Source organism: Lissotriton helveticus, chromosome 6 (assembly GCF_964261635.1).
Source record: "Lissotriton helveticus chromosome 6, aLisHel1.1, whole genome shotgun sequence".
NCBI classification, from domain to species: Eukaryota; Metazoa; Chordata; class Amphibia; order Caudata; family Salamandridae; genus Lissotriton; species Lissotriton helveticus.
In genome coordinates, this window is record NC_136067.1 from 356,744,021 (window position 1) to 356,768,301 (window position 24,281).

The window sequence follows — 24,281 nt, forward strand, 5'->3', positions numbered from 1 at the left end:
TCCAACTGGCCCTCTAAGCCAAAGTTAGGGACAGAGAACAAAATAGTGGGTGCTCCCAATATGAGATAGTGCCAAAAAAGTTCAGGTCTCTCTATATTTTTGTCTACCAGTATTGGTAGAGATTTTCCAGTGGAGAGGCAGTCACAGGAACGACAGCACCCATGCCAGCACTGGGTGTGTCTGATATTCACTGGCTATGGGTTAGTTAGGGCTGACAAACGACTAGACCTTTAACCAACTCTGGAACTACTAAGGAAAGAACTACGGGTCATATAGTTTCAGAATTAGAATGGCCATCTCTAGCCAAAAAAAACAGACTCAACATGGGGATTGAAGACCGAATGGGAAGGTGCTAAAGTATAGCCTTGTGAACGGAAACACACTACTTTATAAAATGCTTGATTACAGTAGCCTATAACTGCCATATTTTCATCTCATGCTAGCTTTGTTGACTGGAGGACCAGTCTCAGAGGCGAGACGTAAAGCACCTTGGTAAGGTATTTACAAATAAATTTGCTCAGCTAAATATATGTACTAATGCAATGGCCTGTATCATAGTGAGAACTCAGTCATGTGGAATATTAGAAACTTCTGCAATAGCGCATGTTTGTGTGTATTACTTGGGGAGCTTGTCTCCACCGCAGGTGTAAGAAGGATACCTTTCACGTTCTGTAATTCACATATTCTTTTTGCAGAAAATACTGTTTCAGACTTGACCGAAATTTGAAATCAGAGGTTTGTTCAACAATCTGTACAGGCCTTTTGGCACCTCTTCCTGAAGACTCGTTGCTATGGGAAATGACCACATCACAGTGAATATGGTATTGGACTTCACTCTCGTAGTGCAGTCTTGCGCTAAAATAAAGAGCCTTTATCGTCACCAGGTATACCAGCTTCAGAGAAGGGGGCAGAGTCTGTTTTACAGGTTCAAATGACCGATAATGACTTTGCCAGCCCAGCACAAAGGAGACCACCATCTTGCAAAAAACATGCAGGTGGGGTCCAATGGAACCTAGATCCAACCAGTTTGGCGGCAACACACAGACAAACCCACACACACTGCACACCTTCCGTGTATCCCTTCATTTATGTCCTAACCCTGATGAAGGCCAAGAACTCCAGTTACGAGGACTGATCGTACTATTACATGGGCCATCTGATAGCAGTCTGCTCACAGTGGTATAGGTAAAATGGCCTGTGCCTCTGACTCAAACACCCTGTCACATCTGTCAGGCACAGCGTAGCCTGGCATGGGACTGCAATAGCCACTCTCATACAAAGGGGTACACTCTGGGTGTTCTCTAGCATCAAAGCTCTCATGCTCACAAAAATGTACATTAAAGGAAAAACCCCCACTGGGATTGTTTAAGTTTTCAAGCTCAATGATGGAAAACAAGCAGGACTGTCTAGAATTGTGAAAGACAAAGCTGCAAAGCTTCACAATGCCATGGACATCTCATGTAATTCCAACACAAAATATACATATATTTTTCAATTTCTCGTGACTGACTGGAGGGTGTAGAATAAATGTCAACATTCAACAATTTTTTTCACTTGCCTAAACATTAGTGGAAATGAGCGGTTTCCGATTGGCTAACAGCCTCCTTGAGCCTGTTGGAACCGCGTGGGTTTCCCCGGCCAGTTAACATTCCGACCACTGACATTGTATTTCGGCAGTCAGAATGTAAACCTTCCATGTCGGTCGGAGAGCCTCCGACCAGTGGTTGGAGGCTTTCTGACTGACATCGAAATAAGGCCCTAAATGTTCATAGGTGATTGTGGTGCCTATTCCTAAAGTCACAGGTAAGTCGGTGATTACCATGCAATCTTCTTGGCAAAATTTGCTGTTTACCTCCTATGTCCCAATGTCACCAATACCATTGTACTTCAATTTGATAACTAAGTCAGTCCCTGTAAGTACCTGCCTCTGCCGGGGTAGTTACGTCAAGCTTACTTTAGGATGTGTAAGTGGCTAGAGACCCATGTATGGAAGGACAGAGTAAGTAACACTCAATAAACTAAATGTTCAGCCTGTGGTACATCTTCGAAGACAAATCAACCTAATTTACAGCTAATTAAAAAGAGCAATATAATGTAATGCACAAAGAAAAACTTCATGGTGACAGTACGTCTGGAGCCAAGATATGTTCCCAAACATTTGTAGAGTGCAGCAAGTGGGCTCGCTCTAACCCTAAAGTCTTACACCTCAAAATCACGCCCAACAATTTGGTGAAGGGGGGGGCAATGTTAATCACATGGCAATATGTCCCAGAGATAGGTTCAAACAAGCATAAAAGAATACTGTTAATAACAAAGGATTAATTTAACATGTCAGCTCTAGAGCGGAATTTAGAGAAACTATAAAGGTTTATTACAAATTTCAAACCTACAATACAGGGTAATGGAATGCATTAACTACTAATTTACAGAGAGTTTAGTTGCCATGAGGGTCATCAATTCAAAATTATACAGAACAGTGACAAAATCAGAGAAATGCCAAGTCCCAAATTTTCAGCAGAATCAGTAAGAAATCAGACAGCACCTCCAGTAGAAACCCAAAAAGATCCTTTTCACACTAAAATTGGAGGGTTTATATAGCAAACCGCTCCATAAAGGTGTCTGAAAACAGCAAAGTCACTGAGGTGTGAGCAAATAAGTACATTTTCAACAGATCAGATTACAGACCTTAACATCATCATACAGCCCTACTACCTAAGCACTAACCCAGCACCTCTGGCCTAATGCCTAATGTGTCACAACAAATTAGTTACATAAACAACAGTGAACAGTGAATTGTGAATTAATGTAACATTGTGTGCAAGTGAAAGATTCTTGAAAACATGTTTTAATCCCTCTAGCAAGCTCCTCGAGAACAATGTCATTCTGAAATAAAACAACTCATGCCTTGTTGAGATACATACAGCAGAAATACAAAGGATAAATAAACAGGAGGTTGGGGCATCCATTTTAAACAAGATGGCATTGGGATTTAATTGAGGCCTAGTTAGCAGAAGCTGGGAAAACACCCTTCAACAGGTCATAGAAAAGTTGTTTCAATGGCAATAGTATCATATTAACACATATATGTGAAACTAAGTGAAAATTAATATCCTGCCCACTGTTAATAAGGCACGTTCTTGAATAATACACAAAAGCTTCCTCTCATGCTAGTACTAATTTACTATTAGACAGGTTGTAAACTGTAGTTGCACGTTGAGCGCTAATAGGTTGTGTTACAAAATCCATTTTGTAAGTCGGAACTGCATTTATAACTGGAAAAGTTAATTCAGTATGTGGCATGAAACACCTGTACATTCGCAAACCCTGTGAGTTTGCATATCACAGGGTTTATAAAAGCAAAGTTGTTTAGTACATTGGCTGCACGATTTTATGTGAACTTGCCCTACGGTCTAGCATTGGGCACCACTACTTAGGTAAGATACAGTTGATATAATCATCAAATATATGCAAGTGACTTCTAAAAAGACGTAAAAATGTAAATACAAGTCCTTACCTACACCAGCACTGTTGAATATACTTGGAAGGACCAGCATAATGTGGTTTGGCCAGTATTTTTTATATATTGCCATTTCGTACTCTTTGACAACGAGAACATGCAAGTGTCCGGCACCATCCATCGCATGGTACAAGTTAAAGAGTCCATGCTCATGCCGACCAGTTGTAGGTGTAAAAATAGGGCTTCTTACATAATCAAGAGTCTGTTCAAAATGGAAGAGAAAATATTACATTATCCATACATCTGAGCGAAAGTACAGGATACCGGTAATGAAACATACTTACGAACACTGAGAACGTAAAACACTATATCAAAATACTGTTAACAATTAATTAACATGATTTCACAGTTTCAGTTCGCATAGTAGCAGTACAAATGAGCAGAACAGTGGGGCATATTTTCAAGGGGTTATCGCCACCAGACCATCACTTTTTTGATGTTCTGGTGGCGATAAGCCCTTTGCCTTATCTACAAGGCTTAACGTGGCTTAATGCCGCCTTGTAAATAATGCCCCATATCAAGCAGAACTTAGTGTGAAAAGAGCGGACAAACGGTGTTGTGGTGGGCATTCCGCCGCAACATTCATTACTTTTTTAAGCTGCCCCTATTTACAAGGCTTGCATAAATATGGGGCAGCGCCAAAAATAATACCAGCGAAAACCTGGCTTTAAACTGGCACAATGAGGAGAATTGATTAATTTCTCCACGTTTTTGCTGTTTCTATGTGTGCTGCATTCTGCAGCACACATCAAAAGAATGCAGCACACATAGAAAGAGCAAATCACCATCAGTGATTATTCATGTGCAGGAAGGTGTGCCTTCCTGCCCGTAAACAATCATTAAATAATGACAAGATGCAACTTCTATACGTGCTGCATTTTGCTGCACACACAGATGTTACAAATCACCATTGGTGATTGATTATGTGCAGGAAGGGACACCTTCCGGGACACCTTCCTGCACATGAACAATCTTTCCCTGCAACACAGACACCCTTGCTCTATTATTTTGAGAGTTTTATATAGCGCGAACAAGATCTTTGCAGATAACAGAGCGCTTTACAAAGGCAGGTGGAGGGCAGGGGAACAAGGGGGCATAGTGGGGAGGTAGCTCAACATGATCATGTACATAGCACCAATACAGTATATAACATAGTACCAATATAACGTATAGTACAGGTATGAGGTAGCAGGCATAGTTGGAGCGTAAGTCATCACCAGGTTCATGTACATAGCACCAGTATAGTATATAACATAGTACCCATATAACGTGTAGTACAGGTATGAGGTAGCAGGCATAGTTGGAGCGTAAGTCATCACCAGGTTCATGTACATAGCACCAGTATAGTATATAACATAGTACCCATATAACGTATAGTACAGGTATGAGGTAGCGGGCATAGTTGGAGCGTAAGTCATCAACAGGTTCATGTACATAGCACCAATATAGTATATAACATAGTACTCATATAACGTATAGCACCAATATAGTATATAACATAGTACTCATGTAACGTATAGTACAGGTACGAGGTAGCAGGCAAAATTGGAGCGTCGGCCATCCACTCGCTGTAAATAAACACGTGCATAGGAATATATAGGCAGTATCATAGCGCCAGACTGGTAATACTGTTCTTAATGTAAAACACGCGAAATTGTTCAAGTGTATTTAGCCATAAGGATACTTTTAACTTCTTTCTTAAAAAGAAGGGAGGAAGAGATGAGTCTTGTTTCAGGAGGAAGTGCGTTCCAGATCCTGGGCGCCATACCAGAGAAGGAGCGTTTGTAGGTTTTTTCCTTCCGGAATCTTCGCGGTTTCAGCAGAAGATTGTTCGTGCTCCTGGTGGTTCTGGACCCACCTGAGATTGTCAACTTATGAGTGAGGTAGCTGGGTGATTTCAAGTGTATAGCCTTGTGCGTCATGCAGGCAATTTTCAGCTGAATTCTGGCTTCCAGAGGCAGCCAGTTCAAGGCTTTGAAGTCAGGAGAGATATGCGAATGCTTTTTTGATCCAGTGATGAGTCTTGCTGCCGCATTTAGTGACGCTCTTAGGGGTGCAGTTGTCGTTAGGGGGAGGCCGCAGAGGGCCACGCTGCCATAGTCTATGCGAGGGATGACTAGAGCTTGTACTGCTGTTTGGAAGTCTTTTGCTGGGAGGAAGGGTTTCAGTTTTCTCAAGGTGTTTATTTGGAAGTTCGCCCCCTTAGTAGCCTTGCTGATATGCTGCTGCATGCTGAGGTTTGTGTCTAGTGTTATGCCTAGGGATTTAGCTGAGTCCACAATGGTCGGTTGGACATTGAGTGCTGTTAGGTGCTTAAGCCATGTTTGAGCGGAAGATATTTTCGTGGGAGGTGAGATTAGGAGGAACTCCGTCTTCATAGCATTGAGTTTGAGGTGGTTGTCAGCCAACCAAGATTGGGTGCTTCTGATCGTTGAATTCAGACTCAGGATGTCTTTGGGGGATTGTAACTTGAGATATATTTGAGTGTCATCGGCGTACATGTGAAAGTGTACATTGGATGCTTGTAACAGCGTGGTGAGAGGTTCCATAACTAGGTTGAACAAAGTAGGGGATAAGCATGATCCTTGAGGGACGCCTAACGATACCGGTACTGGGGAAGACATTAGGTTTTTGCTCTTGAATTTTTGAGACCTGTTGTGAAGAAAGGAAGTGAACCAGCGAAGCACAGTCCCAGATAGGCCCATTCTTGATTTTAGGAGTTCGAGTAAGCTCTCATGTTTCACTGTGTCGAATGCCGAGGAGAGATCAAGAAGGATGAGGAGGCAGGTATTGTTTTGATCTAACATTTGGATGGCGTCGTCGATAATGTGAGTCATAGCGGTTTCAGTACTGTGCCCTGCTCTGAAGCCTGATTGGTGTGGGTTGAGGAGATCAAACTGTTCTATGTGTTTTGTCATTTGCAGTTGGACGCATTTTTCTAGCAGCTTGGCGAGAGTGGGAATGTTGGTAATCGGACGGTAGTTGTTTAGATCGGTGGGGTCGGCTGTTGGTTTCTTCAGTAAAGGTGTAACTTGACCAACTTTGAGGGAGTCCGGGATGGTTCCTTGTTGTAGCGAACTATTGATAATTTTAGTCCAGAGTGGGAGTAGCAGAGGGATGAAGTCTTTTACGGCGTTAGCAGGAAGAGGGTCAGTGAGGTGATTGGATGGTTTTAGAGTGCTGAGTATTCTGCCAATTTCTCCTTCAGAGTAGGTGTCAAAGGATGACCATGTTGCATTGTTTTTTAGTTCAATGGGTGTTATGCAGTTGGGTATTGAGTACAGGCTTGCGTCATTGCGGAGGTCTCTCTTTATATTGTCAGTTTTATTGTTGAAGAAAGCTGCGAAATCTTCACAAGAAGGGGTAGTGCTGATAATGTCGACAGCTGGGGGTTGTTCCTTAGATTGAGATCGAATTAGTTCGAACAATTTACTTGGACGGTTTTTAGCTTGGTCTAGCTGGATTCTGAAGAACTCTGACTTTGAGCGTTTTATTTTCCTGAAGTATGCATTTCTCTTTTTCCTACGAGTTTTGAGATGCAATGTCGAGGGAATTGATCTCCAGGTACGCTCTGCTGATCGCATAGCCCGTCTCTCTTCATTGAGACTCCCGTTGTACCAGGGGTTGGATTTCTTCGTGGAAACTCTTTTCAATTGCATTGGAGCGGCCTCATTGATTATTGTGGCCATGGAGTTGAGATAGTGGTCAGTTAGGACCAGCACATCAGAGGTGTCGGTAGGGGGGAGTAGGAGATTGCAGCTGTTGGGGGGTAGAGAGTTTGGATTGAGTTTCCTCCTGTCTCTTTTCCAGACTTTGGGCATGGCGTATTGCACCGGGATGAGTTTTACCTTTTCCTTGATGATGAATGTTATAATATGGTGGTCTGACCAGTCACAAGGTTGTATTGAGTCGAGTTGAGTGGTGCCTTCTTTGGAAATGACCAGGTCGAGGGTCGAGCCTTTGTCGTGTGTCGGAGTGTTGCAAATTTGAGTGAGGTCAGATGCGGTAAGGAAACTTTTGAGGCTGTTAACTACTGCGTCACTGCCATCATTCCAATGGAGATTGTAGTCACCAAGGTAAATTTGTGTGTGTAGCCGTCCTGCGTTGATTAATATTGTGTCCATGAGTTGTTGGGAGAAGACGAGGTTGTCCCCCGGGGGGTGGTACATGATGTGTAACGAGCATACAGGTTTATTCTCACTGGTGACATCAAGGCAGAAGTATTCACAGGAGGTAAGAGAAGGGGCGGTGACTTTATTAATAGAGAGGTTGCTCTTGTAAATGCAGGCGATTCCGCCACCTGTCTTGTTGGGCCTGTCAAGTCTAGTGATGTAGTAGTTGGGGGGGACTAGGATGTCCATGATAGGACTGGAGGATTCAGTTAACCATGTTTCAGTTAGTATGGCCAGGTCAAGGTTCCTAGACCGGATGAGGTCAGCGACCTCCATCGAGTGTTTTTGGGCCGACCTACAGTTGAGAAGTGTGCATTTGAGACTGGGGGTGCAGGGGGAGGTGGAGGGTTCCGTAGTGAGAGGGACTTTGGTGAGGTTGTTGGGAACAGAGCCTCTGTTGCTATACGTGGGGTGCCTACTGGGGTTGGAGAGAATCGTAGATATGGACATGTGCGTGGTGGCTAAGCTCTTTTGGGTTGCCGGGACATATGTGCTGAGTAGGGTTTGTATGTCGCGGTCCGAGAGAGTCTTGATAGCGCGCTGGGGGCGGTTGGCGGTATTGCGAGAGGGGATAGATGTCCAATGTGAGGGGTGGTTCGGAAGTGTCTTGATAGTGCGCTTAGGCCTGTTGGAGGTATTGCGAGAGGGGATAGAAATCCCATGTAAGGGGTGCCTAAGATGTGGGGGGGTGTTGTACATTCGTTGACATGTGGTCGTGCGGGAGGGGTGCGGGAGGAGTAATTCTTTGAGCGAGTGAAGCTCTTCTTTCACTTGGAGGAGGGCGGTCATAATTATATCCAGCGTGACGTTGGGAGTGGGGTTAGAGTTATTGGCAGGGTAATCAGCGACAGGCGGGGTGAGGCAGATGCGGGACGAGTGGAGACTGGTCGTTGTGGGGGGGCAAGTGTAGCGCTGGGGGGTGAGAGTGGGGGGACAGATGTTGAGGGGGGAGTGGGTACCAGGAGTGGAGGGAGGGCTAAGGGTGGGAGGGAGTGGACTGTTGAGGGAAGGGTGGAGACTTGGAGTGGCGGGAGGGGATATGTTAAGGGTGGGGTGTATGTCTGGCCTGGGTTGAGTGTCGGGCATACGGGGGGCGCTGATGAGGGGGGAGTGGAGGCTCGGAGTGTCGGGAGTGCATGGAATGAGGGGGGCGATGTCGAGGGAGGGGTGTATGTCAGTATTTCTTTGGGTGGGGGTGGAGGGGGAGGTGTTGAGGGAGGGGTGTAGGTCTGGAGTGCGTTGCGTGCAGAGACTGGAAGGGGCGCCGTTGAGTGAGGAGTGGGGGCTCGGAGTGTCGGGAGTGCAGGGAGTGAGGGGGGAGATGTCGAGGGAGGGGTGTATGTCAGTATTTCTTTGGGTGGGGGTGGGGGGGAGATGTTGAGGGAGGGGTGTAGGTCTGGAGTGCGATGAGTGCAGAGACTGGAAGGGGCGCCGTTGAGTGAGGAGTGCGGGCTAGGGGTGGCGGGAGTGCAGGGAGTGAGTGGGGAGATGTTGAAGGAGGTGTGTCTGACATGAGTTGTTTGAGTGCAAAGAGTAGGGTGGGGGGTGATGAGGGAGGAGTGGGGGCCAGGAGGGGGGGCGCAGGGAGTGGGGGGAGAGAGGACACGGGTGGGGGAGCTAGGTGCGGCGCGGGTGTGGGGGGTGGCGGGGGTGGGGAGATTGGAGGGGTAGTTGGGAGGACAAAGAGTCGCGTTGTGAGGGTCAGAGGCGGTGGGTCGTTCTGAGACGTTAGTTGGACGTGAGGGGCTCTGGTTCAGTTGTATTGGGGTATGAGTGGAGGGCCGCCGATTTGAGAGGTGCTCTTTGAAAGTGGGGAACAGGTCGTCTAGTAGTTCCAGGTTCCTGTCTGTGGCTTGAATTAGAACAATCCCGTTATTGTAAATAGTAATGGCTGTACTGCCAGGGAAGCGATTGGATGGAGCGATGGAGAGTGATAGTCCATGAGCGGATTTCCTGATGGTGGAGACGTTGAGCAAGGCCTGGAAGGTTTTTCTCCATTGAGCTCTACGTGCGGTGTGGAAGATGATATCGGTGTTCAGGGATCCCTTAGCCGGAGAGAAGTAGGTGTCGGCAAAGGGTCTTTCAGGGTGGGACCTCAGGAGGTTGTGTTTAAAGCGTTTAGCAGCTTTTTTTGTGAGTGCGGGTGGGTAGATTATTTTAAATGTGTGATTGCCGCAGTGATCCATGTTAGGTGCAGGGTGGGTGTGGGAGATTAAGCAGGGGAGATGTGCAGGATCGCAGATGGATGCAAACAAAATACCAATGCCTATATACGGTATGTTACATAGGTCAAAAGAGGCGACTGCCGACCATATGTTACAGGTGTCAGAAAGGGCACTAGTGGGACAGTATGTTACATGGGTCACATGAGATAGCTGCAGACCATGTGTTACAGGGACAGAGGAGGCACTAGTGAGTGAGCTCAATATGTATTAGCAACTAGGTGCATTATAGGCATAGAAGGCAAAGGGAGCAGCATACATCGGTATATAACTATATATATAAACAATCAGCTATGCGTATATTACTGCTGAAATATTGTGGCAAAAACATATGTCCACTGCAATTTAAAGCGTCAGGTGACGCTAGTGAGCATCGTGAGATAGGTGCAATAGGTGCAGCGTGAATTAAGTGTAGGTGGATATATCCAGGTACACGTGGGAGTGTAATACTGCAGTAAAGGTATGGACTCTATCACCCGGAGGTGTAGGTACATAGATATGTGAAAGGTAAACAATGTACTCGAGTGTGTGGTGATGTAAATACCTTTTTTTTTTTGGCAATTACTGCAGCTCAGCAAGTTGTTCAGGATGGTTGCCGCAATAGTATGTAGTCAGACAGCAGTGTTAGTCCTTTGTCAGTTATTGTCAATGTTCGGGATGACCATTTTCCCTTTCTGCTGAGGGCGAGTTAGTCTTATTTCAGTGTTGCTACTTCCTGGTTGCTGCTTGGGGGGAGGAGCGAGACTTAACTTCTTTTTGGTGCCCCTTGAACACTTTTTCCTGCTGCTGTTCAAGATGTCTGCCAGAATAGACTATAAGGCAGTATTGTTAGTCCTTTGTCCCTTTCCCATTTTGCTGAGGGCGAGATAGTCCTGTTTCTGTGTCTCTGCTTCCTGGTTGCAGCTTGGAGGGAGGAAGAGCCTTATCTCCTTTTAATACCCCTTGAACTCGTTGGAATGCATCCTCGAGTTAGGGGCGGTGGTATGATTTATTGCTGGATAGTTGATCCTTTTATGGCCCCCGCCATTTTGCACAAAGGGGGACAATGGCGATGCACCCCAGCCGGGGAAAATCAACAGCACACTTGGAAATCCGGGCCGCGTGAGAGGGGGCCGACAAAGGTGCAGGGAGAGCAGCCCTCTGTGCACAGCCTCCTGTCAGAAGACTGGTGGCCGATTACAGTGTCCCTGGACCCGTGCAAGGATACCTGCGCTGGTACTATGCAGCTCAATTCAGCACCAGCGCTAGGGGAAACGCAGGGGTGTGCCGTATTATTGTAAAAACGGCGCATCCCAGCGTTTTCAGAATGTTGGACCGCAGCGTTACCAATTGTAGCGTAACACCGTGCTCTGCCATTCTGTTGTGAATATGTCCCCATGTGTATATATTTAACCAGTAAGTAGTGTTCTCTCAGATGACTTATTTTCATTGTTGGTTGTGTTCTGTTTTATGGAAGTAGCTTGCATCAGGCACACTCTGAACTCATTCACCTGTAGACAGAGACAATAAGTCATCCCTCTACAAAGTCATATGTGACTCTACATTACTGTTAGGAAGGCTTTACTGGCTGAGATGAAAGCAGCAAAAGTCACAATGATTACTAGATACTGGTTCCAGAGTATTTGCACACATGGGGAAGAAGAAAACTGCCACAATAAATGAATGTGTAGTTGTAGAATTTTCAGGAAAGAGTTGGAGATAATTGTCCTTTTGTCATGTAAAGAGTTTTGATATAATCTTCATGCTTTTGGCTACCTACTGAAAGTGTTTCAATCTCCCCAAATGTGAGAGACCTTGGTTAGCTACTTTCTTGCTAGCTCCACACTCCACTGCAGAATGCTTTGATTTGTTTATTTACTTGTAATATTTGTTGGGTGCTAATTGTCAGCCTCTTTAGATGCAAGTCTGTCACAAACTCAACGTTTCGTGGACTCTATTCAAAAAGATCAACCTGTTTGATACTCAGTGATTGCAATAGGTAGTGAGTTTAGTCAGAGAAGGTACCAAACAAATCAGTAGGGAAAGTTATTTCATAAAGTGCGAACCCTCAGAATAAAAATGCTTCGAGGAGGAGCAACAAAATCTTGACAAAAAACGGAAGTAGGGAATTTACTGGCAAACATTTTAGTGTTTGCACACCACATGTAGATTAGACTGCATGCTTTTAAGCACTTTTCTAGTACTCAACTGGGCAGGCCCATTTTGCATGTCTTTCAGAGCGCAGACTTGTGTTGAGTATATTAGACAGTAATTACACGTGATTGTGACGTTTTCAAGGTGTAAGTCTAATTTATGTGTACACAAAGGGAGAGGCATAGAAACACATCCTGGTCACGTCCTCTTCACCTATAAATAATCACATTACGAGTGAACATGCCACAAAAACTTTAATCAAGGGTGAATCTTCCTGGATCAAAAAAATATTTATGGAGATATCACCTCACTCATGGTGGCATGCTTCATCAAAGGCAATATTCCTCACTATGGTAGCTGAATATCACAGTGGCGGACTGAACCATTACTGAGAATTCTTAGATAATTGGATACTTGATAATTGCAGGGGTCCAATTTAAAATAAAAAATATCTTGCGATATACAGGGGGGTTTACATTTACATAGGGAGAAAACAGGGATTAAAAAGAACCTGTAATGGTGTGATTGGAAGAGTAGGGGGGTAGAACAAAGAGGAATGAGGGAAATCTAGGCGAGGCACCTCTGGTATTATGCAACCTGCCATTTGAGAGCACCACCAGTTCTTTTTTCCAAATTAAGCATCGAATATTTTAGAACAATCTGTGACTGTAAACGGGTGCTCAAGGCTTTTGTAAAATGTTTTCGTTTTGAAGAAATGTATGACGAGGCAATAATATATATTTTTTTGTGGCAGGGAATGATGGGAGTGAATAATACGGGGGGAGTTGGGCTGTTCTCAGAAAGAAACGAAAATGGTGAGACGCTTGACAAAAGAATGCAACTTTAACATAGATTCTATACATGTACTTACTTTTTCAGTCACAAGAGGTAACCTCATGCTTTCCAGCTGTCCCCCGGGTTGATTGAAGACAAAATGGTGTTCTTTCGACTTGGGTATAATAAAATGGAGCTGAATCTCTTCCCCAAGCATTGAATAAGAGAATGCAAACGCATGCAGCGAGGACTCATACAGCTGGGAAGGCAATCATTGATAGAATCAACAGTTTTATATATCCTTACAAATTCTGATAACATGTGATGAAAATGGCTGCCCTTCTTATACAATTTACACTAAGCGTATCTCAGAATATATTTATGGAGAACATGGATATTAGACAGTACCTACCAAACTCGGATTTCGAAAGACTTTGCACTTGTTATCATTTTTTGCTGCCTATGATGGGTCTTGTTAATATGTAAAGCTAGCAACAATTTACTCTTGCAAAATTGGTATTCATGAAACATGTCAAGCAAAAGTATGGTGACCCCACAATTCCAGTCAGTTAAATGACAACATGTAGCAATTTCAGGAATAAGGTCAGGTTACTACATGTTTAGATTAAAAGATGCAGGCAGTTATGTTGCAAACCTGAAACAGTGTTGTCCATCCTAAATTGAGTATTGCTTATTGGAGTTTCTTCATCCTTGTTATCGTCATCAGAACTCGGTTTTAACACAAGCAAAATCATCCCTTAGTGCCACGCCACAGCAAGAAGTAGGCTTGAGGCTGGGAACATTGAGAATTCATCTAAGGATATTCAGAGTATTCTAGGTTTCGGATGAGGAGTGATTGAGATAATTAGGAATGCACACCATTAAAAGATCATGGGGCATATTATCAAGAATGGGCGTTACATTATCGCCACTTTTATCGTCAGGAAACTGCTGATAAAGCGGCGATAATGGGCTTGATAATATGCTCTATGAATTCCAATCGAAGCCCATGTTAGATGTAAAGACATCTAACATGGGCTTCGATTGGAATTTATAGAGCATATTATCAAGCCCATTATCGCCGCTTTATCAGCAGTTTCCTGACGATAAAAGCGGCGATAATGTAACGCCCATTCTTGATAATATGCCCCTGAGTATTCTAGTATCATCATACAATATACTATATTGCATATGTCGCTGATGACACTAGGGTAAAAACAAATTTGCAAATAACTGGTAGTCAGTAAGTGCTTGACAGAACATAAAAATCACTATGGATTGGATCACGAACCTCGCGAGAAACCGGTTAACATGATGGATCCACAAAGGAATATCCTCATATCGCATTTACTGAAGCTCTACAAAGAATGTATTTCTGTCATTAAGACAATTTAATGGTCTGATTCCGAAGCAATTTCTGCATGTTAGTTTAACTTACTCACGCAAATGGTCTTTGTAAAAGGCTAAACGCATAGTTGTGGCACACAAAATCTGATTTCAGCAGAAAAATAGTTTATTCATTGACACCTTATCTCGGAGTGGGAGCACGCATTCTGGGCCGGCAATGACGTGGAAAGATTGTCCCAGTGTAGGAAGCTGGCTTTTTATATAGCATACCAAACCGAGGTACACTATGTAGAAAGTCCAGAAGACCCTTATTGGGTAACAGGGCTTAAATTAATAATCCCAAATGCTTTCTTATGTGGTTGTATGGGCGAACAGAATGGGCTTATCAGAGAGTAATGTTAAGCATTTGTTCAACACACACAGTTAATAAAAGAGGCACACACTCAAAAAGAAATTTGAGACCAATGTTAGAAAAATAGCAGGTATTTTTATATTTATTTTAACACCAAGAACTTCGCAATTGAGCAAGTACTTTTCAGTTGATCAATTTTTGCAGGTAAGTAAAAATGTCACACAAATGCGTTTTTACAGAGTAATGCTTTCTTATTAAGAAAGAAACATATGCCTGAAGAGTCTAGGCAACTCCTAGCGGAGATGCGTCTTCCGGTTATATCTGATGCTGATCGGGCAGCGCTTGATGCTGACCTCACGGTGGAGGAACTTACTACAGCGCTGTTCGCCGTCAATTCAGGCAAAGCTGTGGGCCCGGATGGGGTCCCGGTTGAATTCCTTAAAGGTATGGCCAGAGAAATTATTCCTCATTTGTGGAATATGTTTCTACGCAGCCGTGACGATGGTGTACTCCCGTTAGCTCAGCGACTATCCTCTATTGCGGTAATCCTCAAGCCGGCAAAACCACCTGAAAGCTGTGGCTCTTATCGGCCGATCTTCTTGATCAGTGCAGAGGCGAAGGTATTGGCCAAGTTGTTGGCTAACCGTTTGCTTCTTGTACTCCCCTCCCTCATACATGATGACCAGTCCGGTTTTCTTCCAGGTCGTAATACGGCATTAAATCTGCGCAGGGTCAATAACGTCATCAGCCGTCAGTCCATTATCCAGCAAGACGCGGCCATTCTGTCCCTCGACCCTACGATGGCCTTTGACTCGATTGAATGGCCCTACCTCTTCGAGGTTCTGGCCCGCTTTGGCTTTGGACCACAATTTATAGGCTGGATACGGCTCTTGTACACGGACCTCTTCGCCCAGGTCAGAGTCAACGACCACACCACGCACCAATTTCGCCTCCATAGGGGCAGCCGGCAGGGCTGCCCTCTATCCCCGTTGCTCTTTGCCCTTACTCTCGAGCCCCTCGCTCATTGGGTCCGCACGGACGTCTCTATCAGAGGTCTCCAGTGGAGCGACGAGGTGCAGGATAAAATATCCCTCTATGCCGATGACATCTTGATTTACGTGTCTTCTCCCCGGTCTTCCATTAATAGCTTATTTCATGTCCTCACCAACTTTGGGAAGTACTCGGGCTCTTCGATTAATTGGACTAAATCCACACTGTACGTGTTGCATGGCCCCCGTCCCCGGTTGCCCCGGGGGTTCTCCATCGCGGTGGCCACAGACGGCTTTCAGTACCTTGGCATTTATATCACTCCTGACTCGAAGGTATTTCATGACCGTAATCTTCTCGGCCCCCTGCGTAGGCTTCGCAGCGATGTTGCTCATTGGCGGTCCCTCCCGCTGTCCCTTCCGGGCAGGGTAGCTCTGTTCAAAATGCTAGCTCTCCCGCGCTTTCTCTATGCCCTGCAGAACTGCCCCTTCTTGATCCCTGACTCCTATTTTCGTATGGTTGAAAGTGAACTTCGTCTTCTATTATGGGATGGCGGGGCCGCCCGCATTGCCCTTTCTAAACTCTTCCAAGGCTGGTATGATGGGGGCATTGCCCTGCCCAATCTCCGCCTCTACTACTGGGCGTCACAGTTAGTGGCTGTTAACCACTGGATACATGGCTCACCCCTCAATCCGGCATTCCTCCTTGATAGGATTCAAATCGGTCGGGAGGGCTATCTGGGGGCCCTCTATAGTAAACCCGCGAAACACAGGTATGTCGGCCCTATGGCCCATACAGTTGCGCTGTGGCACAGAGCCAACAAGAGTTTGAGGTGGGCAGGCACGCTCACTGTAGCCACCCCCCTGTGGTCGTCGCAACGCCTAGGCTCCCTTTGCTTCTCCCAGGGATTTGACAAGTGGGACATGATAGGGATTTCTGAGGTGGGAGACCTTGTTCACAAGGGCTCCATCCTGTCCTTTGGCGCCCTCCAGACTAAATATTCCCTAGCTTCCACCGAATTTTTTCGCTATCTGCAAATTTCCATGCCGTCCGGACCGCCATTCCAGATCTCTCCTCGATCCCTCCCATTTCCCCCCTAGAGGATAGATTGTTATCTGAACCGCTCCCCGAGAAGGCTATCTCCTACACCTATCGCAAACTGTGCAATAATCTCCCCAACTCCTTCCCGTCACTGCGGACCAAATGGGAGGTGGACCTAGGCCCCCTAGATGAGGAAGACTGGCGTTCGGCTCTCATGTCCCCTAGGCAAGCGGCTATCTGCCATAGGTTTTGTCTGATCCAGTTGAAGGTCCTGCATAGGGCATACATGTCCGCTCTCACTTTGGCGAAAATTGGGCAGCGCCCTGACCCGCTGTGCCTTCGAGGCTGTCACTTACCTGGCACCTTTTTTCACATTCTGTGGGACTACCCGAGGGTGCAACAGTTTTGGGGCCATGTTCTCCAGAAGATGGGCGACTCTTTGGGCAAGCCACTGCCACGGTCGCCTAGGCCATGTATTATAGATATATGGGAGGCCAACGACCTCAATGTTCAGGAACTGCAGTGGGCAGCACTGGGATTCCTGCTGGCTAAACGCTCCATCGCAATGAAATGGGGCTCCCACGACAGACCTCTGGTGGTGGGATGGGTGGCTGAAATGGACCGATGCATGGTTGCAGAAAAGACTGTGTACAAGATACGGGGTTGCCCTAAATGTGTGGGACAGGAAGTGGGGCCACTGGAACGCATACAGGGGTGAACTGTGTCATTCTCCAACTGCTGAATTAGCTATGTCACGTGCTGGACCTGTGGGACGACTCCTGCGTTAATTGCTGATGTGTCTGCATGGCGATGTTGATCCCTACTTGCTACACCAATAGTGACTAATTTATGACTCTGCTCTCTTTATTTTTTGTATGTTTGCATTATGTGACTGTAGTTGGTTTGAAAAAACAGGAAAAAAACGAAACAAATGCTTAACTTTATTGTCTTCTGATCGTGTTCCAGGTCTTAGCATTATGTCATGATCTGTGATCACTGCCGAACCTCCGGGATGTCGGCAAGCAGGCTGTGTACAATTCTGTATTTTCTATGATTACTACTCGCTGCCGGCCCCAGGGTTAAAGGCACTAACCAGCTGTGTATGCTATGCCTTTTGCAATAAAAATTGTTATACCAAAAAAAAGAGAAAGAAACATATAATGCATACAGATATTGGCAATTGAATCTCGGGGTCAACTTTAGGACTTAAGGTGGTATCGGACCAAGATACAAAGTACCACCCGCAGTTTCAGTTTACCTGCCCTAGAGTGTCTGGGCGCAGAGGTGCTGGACGGGTTGGTAGCCTTGCTCGCTACACAGTAAGAAAGGGGGGGCACCTAGAAACCAGCAGAAGAGGGGCCTTGGGGACAAGTCCAGGAGCTCCCAACAAGGGGCTCGGTTAGTGAACAGAGGGGCACAGGCGGTTGGTGTGGACCCAGACCCGAGAGCTCTGTGCAGAGGGTTTTGGTTGGCTCGTGCCCTTGTGTCAAAGGCACCCACATTTCTCAGTCAGACCTGCAAAGGGGAACAAAACAGGACAGCTGGGCCACTCTTGGTGCTTGTCTCTATGGTGCTGACGTCCCTAATTGGCAGGTCTGTGTTTCCAGCGTTGGAGACTGGATTGGACTTAAACAAGCTTTGGTTGATGGTCTGGTACCCTGGGTATTGGTGCAAGGTGGCTGCAGTCAGTCCTGGCATCTTCACAGTTTGTGGGGAGACGGATTTGACCTCCTGGAGAATGGTGACCTACTCCTGGGTGGCTGCTGTGTCGGTGGACCCAGTGACATGCAGGACAGTGAACCAGACGTTGCGGTGGGTGCCTGCAGGTTGCAGGGTTGTGGCTCTTCCACTTCAGGGAAGTTGCTGATGGCTTGGCGTACTGCTGGAGGCCCACCGAGGCTTTTGGAGGATACAGATCTGCAGGACGAGTCGGATTGTCACAATTGTCGGGACAGGAGCAGGCAGGCAGGCAGAGTTTGGGGCCAAAGTCCACTAGTAGTCCGCAGTTCTCACTTCTTCAGCTCTTCTTGGTCCTTCTTCTTCTTGTGTCAGGGGAATCTGATCTGAGTTTCTGTTATCAAGGGCCACCTAAATACTTAGGGGTGAGACTGCACTGGCAGTGCATCATGCTTCCTTGCATAGCTAAGTTCCCGCCTGTGTTGGTGCCAAATATGCCTCAGGGCAGAGGATGGCGGACAAGCGGACTCCATCAACGCATGGTTGCGAGCAGGCTGCGACTTAGTCGCCCCTTAAGGCGGATATCATCCAGGCGCTCCAACGACGCAAATCGCTGGTTCAACGAGGAACTGAAGGTTCAAAAACTTAACGTCAACCGGGCGGAACGCTCCTGGCGGCGAGACTACTACCCGATCCTTAGAAACCAGTTCATCACCCTCTCGGCCTTGTACAAAAAGTCTATTTTGGCAACCAAGAACGCCTACTTCTCCTCCAAAATCCTAACCGCCAAAAATCGGCCCAGAGAAATCTTTGCTATTGTGCACGACCTCGCATACTCCGACAGGGCCACCCTTAAACCCTCCCCCTCCCAACACCTCTGTGACTCCCTCAATTCTTTCTTTGTTGACAGAATCGCCACTATCAAAGCTAACATCCCCCCTCCCCCTCCTTCGTTAGCCCCCAGTGTCCCCCAGTTGCAGCACGCCTCGACTCCATCCCTCTTCTTACAGAAGATTCTTTCCTCTCTCTTCTGCCTTTGGTCAAGTCCGGTTCCCCTTTAGACCCTTGCCCAGCACACATCCTGAAACAGATCTACTCTGCTTGTGTTTTGCCACCCCTCACCCTTCTTAATAGCTCACTATCACAGGGCATTGTCATTTCACCTCTTAAATCGGCCGTTATCCTACCCATCCTCAAAAAACCTGGCGCTGACCCCTCGGTTCCTATTAACTATCGCCCCATCTCACTCTTACCCTTTTTGGCGAAGGTACTGGAACGCCATGTAACCAGAACACTGAGTACCTTCGTGGAGGAGAACAGGGTTTTAGCCCCCAGGCAGGCTGGTTTCCGCCCCGCACACTCCACGGAGTCCGTGGTATTATCGGTCCTTGACAACCTCAGAGAGGGTATGGACACCAACCATCCTCAGGCCCTGGTCCTCCTCGATCTCTCCGCCGCTTTTGACACGGTTGATCATGCCATCTTACTTTCCTGTGTCAGAGCGGCGGGAATCGAAGGTTCGGCCTTGGTCTGGCTGTCCTCCTTCCTGCGCGACCGCACCCAAGCAGTGCGATTGGGTGACTTATCGGCGGACTTCCGTGCGGTTCAATGCGGTGTTCCCCAGGGTTCCTCCCTTTCCCCTCTGCTATTTAATTTGTATATCGCCCCTCTCATCTTCGCCCTCCAACAGCTGGAGGTCTCCGTCTACAACTATGCGGATGACCTCCAGCTTATTTTCTCCCTATCTTCTTCCCCCGAGTCAATATCCAATTTCCAGTCTGTCATGACCTTCATCCAGGACTGGATGAATCACAACCACCTGAAGTTAAACCCCGACAAAACGGAGTTGGTGCTGACAGGTGGTTGTTCCAGTCCCTGGTCTTCTCTCTTCTGGCCCCCCTCCTTAGGTCCCCCCCGACTACATCTTCCTCTGTAAAAACCCTTGGATTCAAACTGAATGACCAACTCTCCCTTCATTCCCAAGTCAGCTCTGTTGTATCCTCATCCTTTCTCTCCCTCCGTACTATCCGCGAAGTCTCTCGGTTTTTCTCTCCCTCCGCACTCAAACTCATAGTCCTGGCGATGGTTACCTCCCGCCTGGATTACGGCAATGTCCTCTACTGTGGCATGCCCGCGTACAACGTGCGACGTCTCCAGCTGGTCCAGAACCAGGCTGCCCGCCTGGTATTCAATTTGTCCAAATCACACCATGTCACGCCCCTCCTCAAGTCCCTACACTGGCTCCCCATACAGGAATGAGCCCAGTTCAAGCTGGGCTGCATCATCTTCAATGCCCGGTCCGGTTCAGCCCCTGCTTTTATCACTTCCGAAATTCACTCCTATGTTCCTCCCAGGGAGCTACGCTCCTCTACCCAACAACTGCTCGTAGTTCCCCGCTTTAAACGCAAAAAAATGGGGAGGCTCCAAATTCTCCACACTCGCTCCTGCTTTCTGGAACTCCCTCCCGGTGCACCTGAGATCCTGCCCCCAGTACACACTATTCCGTAAGGCACTCAAAACCTTTCTTTTTACACAAGCCTTCTCACCATAAAGCCCCTTTTTGTGTTCCTGTCTTTCTGCCTCTCAGGGTTTTAGTACTTTACAGCGCCATGAAACCGCTCGGTGTACGCGCGCTTAAGAAATATTTTAAACTCAAACTCAAACCCAGGTCTGGGGGAAGCCAGGGTTGCATATCAGAGGCAGCAGGGCTTTGGTATGCAGAGTCACTAGCCATCCTGCTGGAGGATGTGTGAACATCTTCCTCTCGAGCAGGCATTGCTTAAGGCCTCAGAGAGCACAGGGTCCCACCTGCAGTCTGTCAGAAACATGTCTCTGGTGGCAGGCTGGACAATATCAGTCAGTCAGCATACTATGCGGCTGGTAGGTTTTCAGGGGGCTCCTCTAAGGTGCCCTATGGGTGCATGCATTAATAAATCCACTACAGGCATCAGAACAGATTTATTAAGAGTAGGTGTTTGATACCAAACACCATATGTTTCCGTGAATTCATCATGCAACGGGGGAACTAGTAATGACCAGTGCCCAGTACACATACGTAAGATGACTTCCCTGTTCACTTTTATTATGTAGCAATTGAACTTGACAGCACAGGGCCATATCTGCTCATGCAGATATGTCCTCACATGTAATATATAGCACTCTGCCTTAGGGTTATATGGCCTTCTGTAGGGGTGATATACATATATTGCATGCAATGTCTGTGGGTATGGCACATAGGGTGGGTGCCGTGGCGTGTTTTCACATTTGTCTGCACCATTTCACGCAGCCTGCAATGGCAGTCTGAATGAGATTGGTGGTGGGTTTCTTAGGGTGGCACAATAGATGCTGCAGCCCTTAAGCACCCCCTTATTACCTATGCCCTAGGTACCAGGGGTACCATTTACGAGGGACTTACAGGGGAGCTTAGGCTCTTGCCAATTGGGGAACAATTCAACAGTTACCTTGTTTTAGGAAAAGAACACTGGCACCGGGGACCAGGTTAGCTGGAACTCAATGCATTTCTGTCAAAATTGCATCAAATTCCAGGCAAACAGTTTGGATGACCATGTAAAAAAAGGTCACTTTCCTACACCGAACAATACAGAGAGCCCTGTTTTATTCGCAAACATTTCCATGCCCTATTACCATGCTGGATTGATTGGAGATTTACTCCTGTTCAGGGCACGCAGAATTGTATTTATTTATAGGGGGTAAAGGGAAAGGAACACCACAAAATGTCATAGGGGTGGGGCAATAGATTTCTAAATGGACAAAAATATTGTGTGGATAAATAAAAATATTAACAACAATTTGCACACATGTTACAGTCACTCAAGCCTATGTGTAAGCATACATATATGCTTTAGCACAAATCTAAAAAACGTTTGGAAATGTATGACTACTGCAGCTTCCCAGGCAAACCCATGTCCTTTGTGAATTCGGTAAAAACGTTTAATTTACTCCAATTGAAGGAGGAGCCCTGAAGAAGTACACTTCTTACTTCTGTGTGAATCAGACTCTCTGTGCAAGACCATCAGATGAATTACATTTCAAAGTACTCAAAATCTATTTTGAACAGGGGCACCACAGGACCTGTGTGCAGATGCCAAAATCAACACGTTCAGATGAACAATTGCACTGTTAATCCTTAGTTGGGTGTGCTCTCTGACACACACCCAGGCACTTATTTAATTTAGATTCACAGAATATTTTTGATTTCTAAATCTTGCTATACCGGACACATAGACAACAAACAGCCTGCTAGATCTCCTAACCTACAGACTTAAGCCTAAACTAACAAGTGGAACCTGATTAGGCGGCCCTTCCATTCTTTCTGTCTTGCCAAGTGAACAGCATCTTTCTGCTCAGAATATCTGCTTCAATTGGTTGAAAATACCTCTATTTAAATCAGATGACATATCCTGAGCAGCTGTATAACTCCATATAAAAATCAATTAAGAAATTGAATCGGGTCTAAGTAACCTTTAGACGAACAATGGCCAGCTTATTTCCCAAAACATGAACTCTTGCCTCATAGTCTATTATTTTGTAAGGACAGGCATTCTCTTCCTCCTAGACATCAATGTGGATATATATTCATGTTCATGGAGACATCTGATTCCAAGTCTTCCATTGCCAAACTCATATACATCTGAATGTGGAGCACAATGTATACAAAAAACACAATACTACTTACTTGATACTTGGGGTTAAAGCCCATGTACTGATAGCACTGCTCACAGTGATGGTATGTGTTATAAGCGGAATACTTCAATAGCCTCATCCGGGTAGTGTGACGTCTCATATACATGTCTTCCTGCCTTCTGTTCACGAAGAGATCTGTGAACATACTGGCATGTTACTGAACAACCTGGGAAATATGCAGAGCTAGAAAATGTGTATTCTCTCTCTATTTACATTGCAGTTCCTATGTAGCACCTATACCAATAGTACGATTTTGCACATAATTAAAGCATAATTTAAAATCATACCTCTGTGATCTATCACAATTCATAGTTTGAAAGATAAAGAGTGTACCCAAATTGAATGCTTTGTAGTGCATGACAAGAAAGATTAAACTTTCTGTGTAATGCCTGTTGCAATGTATGTGCAGCAACAATAACAATTGATGGACAGAATGTTGCACAATGGCAAAACATTCACCCCCAGTCACAGAACTGGGTTTAATCCATCGATATTTTGCTCACCACACCACCCCAGTTCAGACATCGCCATATGCAAATCAGTCTTGAGCCTGTGCCTCATTGGACCCGTCCAGCCCGAACTGCCAAGCCATGTCTTTCCTGGACCGGAATCAAGCATCCTAGGACCAGTTTCTAGCTATCAGCCGTCATCAGCCAGGATAGCTTGATTCCAGTGGCATGGAGAGCACGGGACTCACGTCTGAGCGCCACTGGAGTCAAGCTATCCTGGCTGATGACGGCTGATAGCCAGAAACCGGTCCTAGGATGCTTGATTCCGGTCCAGGGAAGACATGGCTTGGCAGTTCGGGCTGGACTGTACCCATGAGGCACAGGGTCAAGACTGCTTTGCATATGGCCATGTCTGAACTGGGGTGGCGTGGTGAGCAAAATAACGATGGATTAAACCCAGATCTGTGACCGGGTGTGAATGTTTTGCCAACGTGCAACATTCTGTCCATCCTCTTGTATGTTTTGCTGTTCGCCTTATGTTGGAAGGGTATGCCCAGATGTGGGTCCCATGCTCACTACGCCACGGGAGTCAAGCTATCCTTGGTGATGATGGCTGATAACCGGAAACCGGTCTTAGGATGCTTGATTCCAGTCCAGGGAAGACATGGCTTGGCAGTTCGGGTTGGACTGTTCCCTTGAGGCACAGGGTCAAGACTGATTTGCATATGGCCATGTCTGAACTGGGGTGGCGTGGTGAGCAAAATAACGATGGATTAAACCCAGATCTGTGACCGGGGGTGAATGTTTTGCCAATGTGCAACATTCCGTCTATCATCCTGTGTGTTTTGATGTTCGCCCTATGTGAGAAGGGTATGCCCAGACGTGGGTCCTGTGCTCACTAAGCCA

At 46.2% G+C, this 24,281-nt stretch overlaps 1 protein-coding gene across 1 annotated transcript in view; it reads right to left on the reverse strand.

Annotated features, from left to right (window-relative positions):
- The window catches only part of GREB1 (growth regulating estrogen receptor binding 1), a 656,933-nt gene that overhangs the window by 86,761 nt on the left and 545,891 nt on the right, over positions 1–24,281 (reverse strand). The window contains exons 25-27 of the mRNA XM_078647791.1: positions 22,919–23,061; positions 12,916–13,077; positions 3,515–3,719 (exon numbers count right to left, since the gene is read on the reverse strand). Coding sequence (XP_078503917.1) covers positions 3,515–3,719; positions 12,916–13,077; positions 22,919–23,061 — 510 coding nt within the window. The remainder of the gene's footprint in view (positions 1–3,514; positions 3,720–12,915; positions 13,078–22,918; positions 23,062–24,281) is intronic.